This window comes from Sinocyclocheilus anshuiensis, unplaced genomic scaffold (genome assembly GCF_001515605.1).
Source record: "Sinocyclocheilus anshuiensis isolate Anshui unplaced genomic scaffold, SAMN03320099.WGS_v1.1 scaffold1709, whole genome shotgun sequence".
Taxonomy (NCBI): Eukaryota; Metazoa; Chordata; class Actinopteri; order Cypriniformes; family Cyprinidae; genus Sinocyclocheilus; species Sinocyclocheilus anshuiensis.
In genome coordinates this window covers 574,460-582,490 of record NW_015541051.1, presented here as the reverse complement: position 1 = coordinate 582,490, position 8,031 = coordinate 574,460, and the positions used below count along the sequence as shown (strand labels likewise).

Below are 8,031 nucleotides of genomic sequence, written 5' to 3'. Positions count from 1 at the left end.
TTAGCATATCGACCTATGATTGGTCGTCATTTGCTGCATTGCTCAACTTTAAATATTTATATATTTGCCCTTTAAACTCCAAAAACCTATGTCAAATTTCGTTCTCGTTCGTTTGAATTAGTCACCTGTCTTTTTTGGACCCAGAAATACAGGTGATTTTAATTCAATTTATTAAAAGTAAAAATGCATAATTACTAAAAAAAAAAGGAAATGCAAAATGATTTTCACACAATACTTGGCCTATTATTATTTACTTCTTGTGAGTTCTGAAACAAGGAAACAAGATATTTTCTGAAAATTTTTTTTTTGTACACATACAGTATCAATGCGTGAGAGTCCATTCACTAAATGATATCAACTTTCTAAAATGACAATGATTAAAATTACATTTAACATACAACTTTTGATAAAGTCAGGTGGAAAACAGGCCTGCACTTTTCATTTTTGTAATAGCCTAAATGGATTTTCAAATGGATAAGAAAACAGACTACACAAAACTCAGTTAAAACATTTTATATAATAGTCATACAATTTTTATAAAAGAAACTTGAGCTGACAAAGAACCTTCAACATTGGAATAAAGGAGGAAACCATAATCTAGATTGTCACACATTTCAAACCTTTTTTTTTTTCTGTTATAATACTGTTCGACTCATTCTTCTGCGTCCTTTCACTCACAATCCATCTAATTTATGAAAAGAAAATCAACCATGTGCTTCCGTTATAAGACAGTTGTGTGCAATTTTTGCTCTGGTGATGATAATGTCCATGAGCTGATATGTACAAAGACTGTTTTCTATTGTAAATCACACACTCATAGGCACAAACATCAGGACTTGGTGAAAAACATTGGCTTGTGATTGGCAGGTGTGACCCAGACTTATCTTCACATCTTCAGACTTTCATTACACTCTAATACATACATACAGACAGACATATACTGATGTAATCTAACAAACTCTGAAAATGCAGAACAAGGCACTGGACACGGTGGAGAAACTGGCACATTGTGGACAAAGGCAAACAGACAAATGGTGGTTTACATTTTCATTTTGAATTTGTTTTGGAAAGTTTCTGACCGGCAAGATATTAAAACACCATCTTCACTGAAAGCTCTTTGTCTTTTGAAGCAAAATAGAATCAAAATTGAAAGCAAAGAAACACTCTTGCTAACATCCCCCAAAAGCATGTTTAGAAATCTGTTTAAAAAAAGGATTGATATTCAACCAGTGCAAATTATTAAAAGAATTTCAGAAGGAAAGAAAAAAGAAGACAGAGAACGTTAATTATAGTCCTAGATTCATTTTTAAATTAATATTTAACCCCAAACTCACAATTCTGTCATTATTTACTTGCTCTCATATTACTTCAAACCGCTGCTGTTTTTCTGTTCATGGGACACAAAAGGAGAAGTCTTTTGAAGCAACATAATAGTTTTGTGTGAGGAACAGACTACAATTGAAGTCATTATTCACTGATAAACTTCCCTTCAGTGAGCTGTTGGCTGCTGGGTCCAGAACAAGTCTCTGAGTTCAGAGTCACTTGATCAGTCCAATTAGTGAACAAATAATTCTTTTAAACTGGTTCTTTTTGATAAATTGGTTGATTTGTTCGCAATTTGGTTCATTTCACTAACACAATGATCCAGAACCAACAGCTCACTGAAGGGAAATATTATCAGTGGATTACAGCTTTAAATTTGGCCTCTTTCTCATACAAAGCTTTCGTAGGATTTCAGAAGACTTGGAATACAGTATGTAGCTCTTTTGGAGGTATTTATTTGTCACTTTTAGAGCTTGACAGACATAGTATTGGTGTATGGAAAAAGCCACATTAAGATTCTTCTTGTGTTCCACAAAAACAATGACATGAGTAAACAATGGCAGAATTATAATCCTTTAAACACCCATTTACTCCTATACATAAGTGCATACTGCTGTAGTACCATTGTTATCTAAATGTTAATAAATATCGGTACAGGCTTGAGAACATCATGGTTCACATAACATGCTATGCCCTCTCACTAGAATCTAAAATTCAACCTGAATAGAAGTATTATTTGAACACTGTCTTTATGTCGGAGAAGGAATCGAGTGGCAAAATTGTCACTCTCCAAAAGCGTCAGATGTAAGTTTAGACCATCAAGGCCTAGAAATGTTGTTATCTCAGTGGATTAAATATGCTCTTTTTGCAGTTTACATCTAAAGAGTCTTCTTTTCACAACATGTCAAATATAATGTGTAAAGTACAACTGGTGTACGATTCAGAAATGGAGAACTTGCATTGGATTTTTCATCACATTACACTGGATTTCATGACTTTAGACTTTCAGTCTAACTAGTCTTAAGACTGAAATACACTACACAACTTTTCAAATCTGAAAAGATTTTTAAATGGCTGATAATCACACACCATTAGACTTTCAAGTCATTTCGATCTGTCAATCTGTAATACGGCTCCGACTGCAACTGCATCAACTCGTCAAGACTGTGAATCGGGGCAAAAATCTGGGAAAAGTTGTGTGGTGTATTCCAGCCTTTAATTACAAATAAATATTAAGTAAGGTTGGTAACAGTGACGCCAATTCCCCTGTTGTTCCAAAAATGTGATTTCTTGTTTCCTGGTTGGTCCCAACATGGGTGAAATGAGGGTGACCTCCCCTTGTGCTTCCACAGGCTTTGTGCTTTCAAAAGTCCACAGATTAAGACACACCACTTCGCACTTTACATCATCATCCTTCAAGTGTGACAAGTCAGCCAACATTTGGCAATCCATCATCAATCAACCTGTGTTAAACTGATTAAAATGGCTTTCGAAAAAATCTCCTGTGCAAACAAGTGTGGCAGAACAAAAGCGTACCATGTGTGCTATATGTCATAATCTCTTGTTATAGAGGCTGTGCTCCATAAACAAAAATCTGTACAACTTCTGTAAGGTTCATGACAATATGTGCTTTGAAAACTATGACCGGCGCATCTAGAAGGAGCCGGGGTCAAAATGTCTCTGAGTCCGAGTCATTTTCGGTGGTCGTGCCCTCACTGGAGGGGCCAGAGGGGTCCCTTGGACTGCGGGGGCCTTGGGTGCTCTTGGCCTGGCGGGGCAGAGATTTCAGCAGGGCGCCTGGCGAAGGAGCTCCAGAGCTGCAAGGGGAGCAGAAAGGCATCATGGTAGCCAGAATAAGAGCCAGGCAGTCAGCCACTTCCCTGCTGGGAGCGCAAGCCAGAGCAGGGGTGAGACCTGCGGGGAAAGACAGCCAAAGAGCGAGAGACAGGAAAGGGGACAGGAAAGCAGAAAGAGGTAAAAGGAGGGATGGAGCAGTGGAACAAAGGGACAATGGTGGAGAGGCGATGGACGAAAGCGGCATTCAATTAGTGCCCCGCTAGATAGGCAGCCAAACACATGGTCAGGGGCAAAAGGGGACACGCATGACATCGTCAAAGCTATGAAACACGGCCACTGCTTTTGGCAGATAGAGAGATGCATATACACTGACAATCTATGCGTAAACCAAATAAGCGGAGATTTTAGTTTCAGGAAGACGCACCATTCTCATCTAGTACTTGAACACTGGCCCCACGAGAGAGCAGCTCTTGCACTGTCTGCTTCATCCCGCTGCGAGCAGCCAAATGCAGAGGTCTGAGGAAGTGAACAGGAAACAAGTGAGCATCAGTTGCTTCTTAAATAATGTATAAGAGCATGGCGCTAGCAAAGTCAAGGTCATGGGTTCGAATCCCAGGGAATGCATGAACTGATAAAAAGTATTCCTTAAATGCAATGCATGTTGCTTTGGATAAAAGCATCTGCCAAATGCCTAAATGTAAATATATTATGTACTATACTGTAATGTGGAGGGGAACTCACGTTTGCAGTGCAGCGTTTGTAGCGACGAGGGCAGAGTCTGGAAGTTTTCCAAGAATGAGCAATGCACATTCCTCCATTCCCTGGACAGAGAGCAAGCAGAAAGAACAGGAAAATCATCTTTAGGAGACCTCAAGTAATACATTTTCAAAAATACTGTTTGCAATGTGGGTTTTTATATCTGGCACAATTTTATTGCTTGATAATTATATGAAGTATTAAAACCCCATAACTACAGTCACACATAGGTGTCTGCATTACTTAACAAGTGGAAATGTTAACATTTTTCTGTTTTTGAAAAGGCCAAATTATTATAATAAAAAAACAATGAAATATGATTTTTGAGTGAGTAGATATAATGAAAATCGTTGATTTAGTGAATTATGTGTCACTGATGTGAATATAACATTTCTGGGGGATCAGGAAAGGTCCACAAGCCGGGACTCAAACTCGGGATGCCTAAAGCGCAACAGCGCTATATATCGTACCTACACTACCTACAAGGCTATTGCGCCCAGTTAGTGGCATTTTGACAAAATGACATATTTTGCTTATAACAAATTATAAAAATGATTATGAAAGATCACTGCTGACACTGAAATTATAGAGACTAATGGCCATGGCATGCAATGGGCTATACTTACGTTACTGCAGGCTAGATGGAGAGCTGTATTTCCCTTCTGGTCAGTCAGATTGAGGTTCACATTGGCACTAGTAAGTAGAGCTTCTGTTTAAAACACACGCCACATTTTGCATAAGTGCATTCAATTGAGCCCATTTTCATACTTTCATACAAATGAACAGGGGCATAATTCAAATTAAAAAAATGGGGAATACAAACCTAAAACTTCGACTCTTCCTTTCTCCGCTGCCATAATCAGGGCACTGAGCCCTGATTGGTCAACATCATCCACAGATGCACTATGGGCCAGGAGCAGCTGAACACAGTCTATGTGGCCAGCAAATGCAGCTGCGTGGAGAGGTGTCCTGATAAAGAGGGACAGCAGTTTTTTAATAAATTGTTTCACTGATAGCTCTGAAAACAATGCTAATGATGAACATAAACAACTCATTAGAAACATTTCAATTGTCAGGACTATCTTAACTTTTCCTAGCCAAATTAGTAATGACTTTAAAGAACTGGGGTCAAGGTGTATTTTAAAGTTAGTTCCTCTCAAGTTCTCAAATGTGTCTTAGTTTGACAAACAGAAAGTGTCCAAATATTTGTATCTTAATTTTTAACAGTGTATATATATATATATTTACATTACATTTACATTTAATCATTTAGCAGACGCTTTTATCCAAAGCGACTTACAAATGAGGACAATGGAAGCAATCAAAATCAACAAAAGAGCAATGATATACAAGTGCTATAACAAGTCTCAGTTAGCTTAATGCCGTTCACATAGCAAGGGTTTTTTAAATAATATAATAAATAAAAAGAAACAGACAGAATAGAAAAAGAACAGAGCAAGCTAGTGTTAGAGGTCTTTTTGCTTTTGTTAATTGTATAATAAATGAAAAGAAAACAAATAGAATACAAAAAGATTAGAAAGCAAGTGTTGTTGTTGTTTTTTTTTTAGAAAACAAGCAGCAAATGAATAGAGTGCAAGTCTAAAAGGGACAAGTTTTTTTTTAGTTTTTTTAAGAATAGAATTAGAATAGAGAGTGCTAGAGTTAGAGGGTCAAATAAAGATGGAAGAGATGTGTTTTTAGCCGATTCTTGAAGATGGCTAAGGACTCAGCTGCATATATATATATATATATATTAAAAAAATATTAAAAACCTGTATTAAAAAGGTAACCACCTTTTTGAAAAATATATTGTTTAAAAAAATTTATCTGTGTTATTCTTCAAAATGTTTACCTTTTTTGTTATTTAACGCAGTTTAAAATGTGGTTTATTTTTTCAAAATTTGGAAACACTGTAGATACGAATCTATTGTATTCTATTACATCTAATACGGTTTTCTCTCTTCACATATACCAAACTAACCTGCCCTTGGAGTCTTTGCAAGTTACAATCTTTGATCCCATGGCTTCTAATAAAAGGTTGGCACAGGTCTCCTGGTCATTGACCCTGCAGGAAAGAGGAATCAGAGACAGACAAGTTAAAAGAAAAGAAAAAAGTGCAAAAGAAGACCGAAAACTATCTCACAGCAGACATACACAGCACAATGTAGTGGGGTGAAGGGGTTCCCATCAAAGTGACGAAAATCTCTTTGTTCAAGTAGGACCTCCACACAACCCTCATGACCTATGAGACACACAAGCTACATTTAATTTATTGATAAATAAAAGCATCTTTTTAAACTCATAATGGAGACTGTTAAAACCAACCATAGTAACAGGCCCAGTGTAAGGGTGTGTATCCCTGGTTGTCTTGTAATGGAGGTATCGGGGGTTCAGAACACGCAATATTGAGCAATTCACTCAACCAGGACGCGTGACCCCTCGCTGCAGCCAGGTGGATGGCTGTCCGACCCCTGGAGTCCCCCAGCAGCACAGATGCCTCTAGCTCCACCAGCGACTGAACACATTCCTCCTGTCCACACAAGAGCTAAGAGAGAGAGAGAGCTTTAAAAAAAAAGTCCTTGTACATCTTGTACTTGAATATGTTTGACAAGATCAGAAAACTCACCCCCAGGTGCAAAGCAGTCAGACCCTGATGATCAGCCAAGTCCACACTGGCCTCACGCTCCAATAGAAGAGACACAGCATCCACATGACCCCCCATTACTGCCAGCATTAGAGGGGTCCTGCAAACACAAACGCACATAGAACAAATACCCATTAAAGCACTCTCAAGTGCAAGAATCTCCTTAATTGTGTTTAGATGGTTAATTTCAATCAGCTGTTACTTAAATGTACCCATGGACTTTGGGGAAGATTAATGATTGATTTTTTTCCTCGTAGCTTGGGCAAAATGAATATTATATAAATTAGGGAGTTGATTTATTTTATTTTTAGTATTCATATGACGTGTGTTCACGTTTGATTATGGCATACTAATTGAGATCCTCAACATTTATTTATTGTAGAAAAATAATTATATTCATTTTAAAATTCATTAGTTGCATAGTAATAATACAAAATAAAATAAAAATTAAATGTAGTCAGCAGTTTTTTATGGGTAACAGTTTTAGCCAAATTTGTTTGTTTTTTTTAGTTTTATTTGACTAAGATAACTTCTATTTGAGAAGTAAAAAGACATGACACACTCATTCCACCCCAAAATCCTTGTGGCATTATAAAGAAAGAAAAAAAGTTATTAAATTAACTACTCACTGTCCCTGAGAGTCCGCTGTATCTACCAGATCTGCATTATCAGAGTCTTCCAGCAGGAGGCGCACGCACGATGTATGACCATTCATTACTGGAAACAAACTGAGTGTATTAAATACTGCATTAAAAAAATGCACAGCTGTGTAATTTCCACCACACAGAGGTGTAATACCTGCAAGGTGGATCGGTGTACGTCCTCGGATAGTATCTTTGCTTCTCGGCGAGGCCCCATGGTTCAGAAGCGTGAGAGCGCAGTCAGTGTGGCCCCTGAGGGCAGCAAGCATTAGTGGAGTCCGACCCACCTCATCCCCCTGATCCACCTCGCAGTGACCCTCCAAGAGCACTTCTAGAGCCTGTGCGTGACCGTGGTACGCCTGGAAACAAACATATATAGACCAACTGTCTGAAAACATATCACATATATGTGGCCCTGGAGCACAAAACCAGTCTTAAGTCGCTGGGGTATATTTGTAGCAATAGCCAAAAAAACATTGTATGGGTCAAAATTATTGATTAAGATGATGTATAAATCTCAATTTCACAAAATTGACACTTATGACTGGTTTTGTGGTCCAGGGTCACGTATATCATTGAGGTTAGGGCCTGTCTGTAGTAATTAAACCTTGTAAGAGTTTCAAAAAAACATGCAAGCTGCTTTCCTATGCAAAAGTTGGCTTCAGGATGCTAAGGTGGTAGCCAAGGTATTGATATATGTAACCCTGGACCATAAAACCAGTCATAAGGGTCAATTTTTTGAAATTGAGATTTATACATAATCTGAAAGCTGAATAATTAAGCTTTCCATTGATGTATGGTTTGTTAGGATAGGACAATATTTGGCCGAGATACAACTATTTGAAAATCTGAAATCTGAGGGTGCAAAAA

General features: G+C 37.8%; 1 protein-coding gene across 1 annotated transcript in view; it reads right to left on the bottom strand.

The window, feature by feature from the left end:
• Nucleotides 1–516: 516 nt before the first annotated feature.
• The window catches only part of LOC107690627 (serine/threonine-protein phosphatase 6 regulatory ankyrin repeat subunit B-like), a 25,095-nt gene continuing 17,580 nt past the window's right edge, over nucleotides 517–8,031 (bottom strand). Inside the window, exons 15-25 of the mRNA XM_016489006.1 lie at nucleotides 7,319–7,520; nucleotides 7,150–7,237; nucleotides 6,503–6,620; nucleotides 6,202–6,421; nucleotides 6,031–6,118; nucleotides 5,858–5,941; nucleotides 4,700–4,845; nucleotides 4,503–4,585; nucleotides 3,862–3,941; nucleotides 3,545–3,636; nucleotides 517–3,237 (exon numbers count right to left, since the gene is read on the bottom strand). Coding sequence (XP_016344492.1) covers nucleotides 2,993–3,237; nucleotides 3,545–3,636; nucleotides 3,862–3,941; nucleotides 4,503–4,585; nucleotides 4,700–4,845; nucleotides 5,858–5,941; nucleotides 6,031–6,118; nucleotides 6,202–6,421; nucleotides 6,503–6,620; nucleotides 7,150–7,237; nucleotides 7,319–7,520 — 1,446 coding nt within the window. The 3' untranslated portion in view covers nucleotides 517–2,992. The remainder of the gene's footprint in view (nucleotides 3,238–3,544; nucleotides 3,637–3,861; nucleotides 3,942–4,502; nucleotides 4,586–4,699; nucleotides 4,846–5,857; nucleotides 5,942–6,030; nucleotides 6,119–6,201; nucleotides 6,422–6,502; nucleotides 6,621–7,149; nucleotides 7,238–7,318; nucleotides 7,521–8,031) is intronic.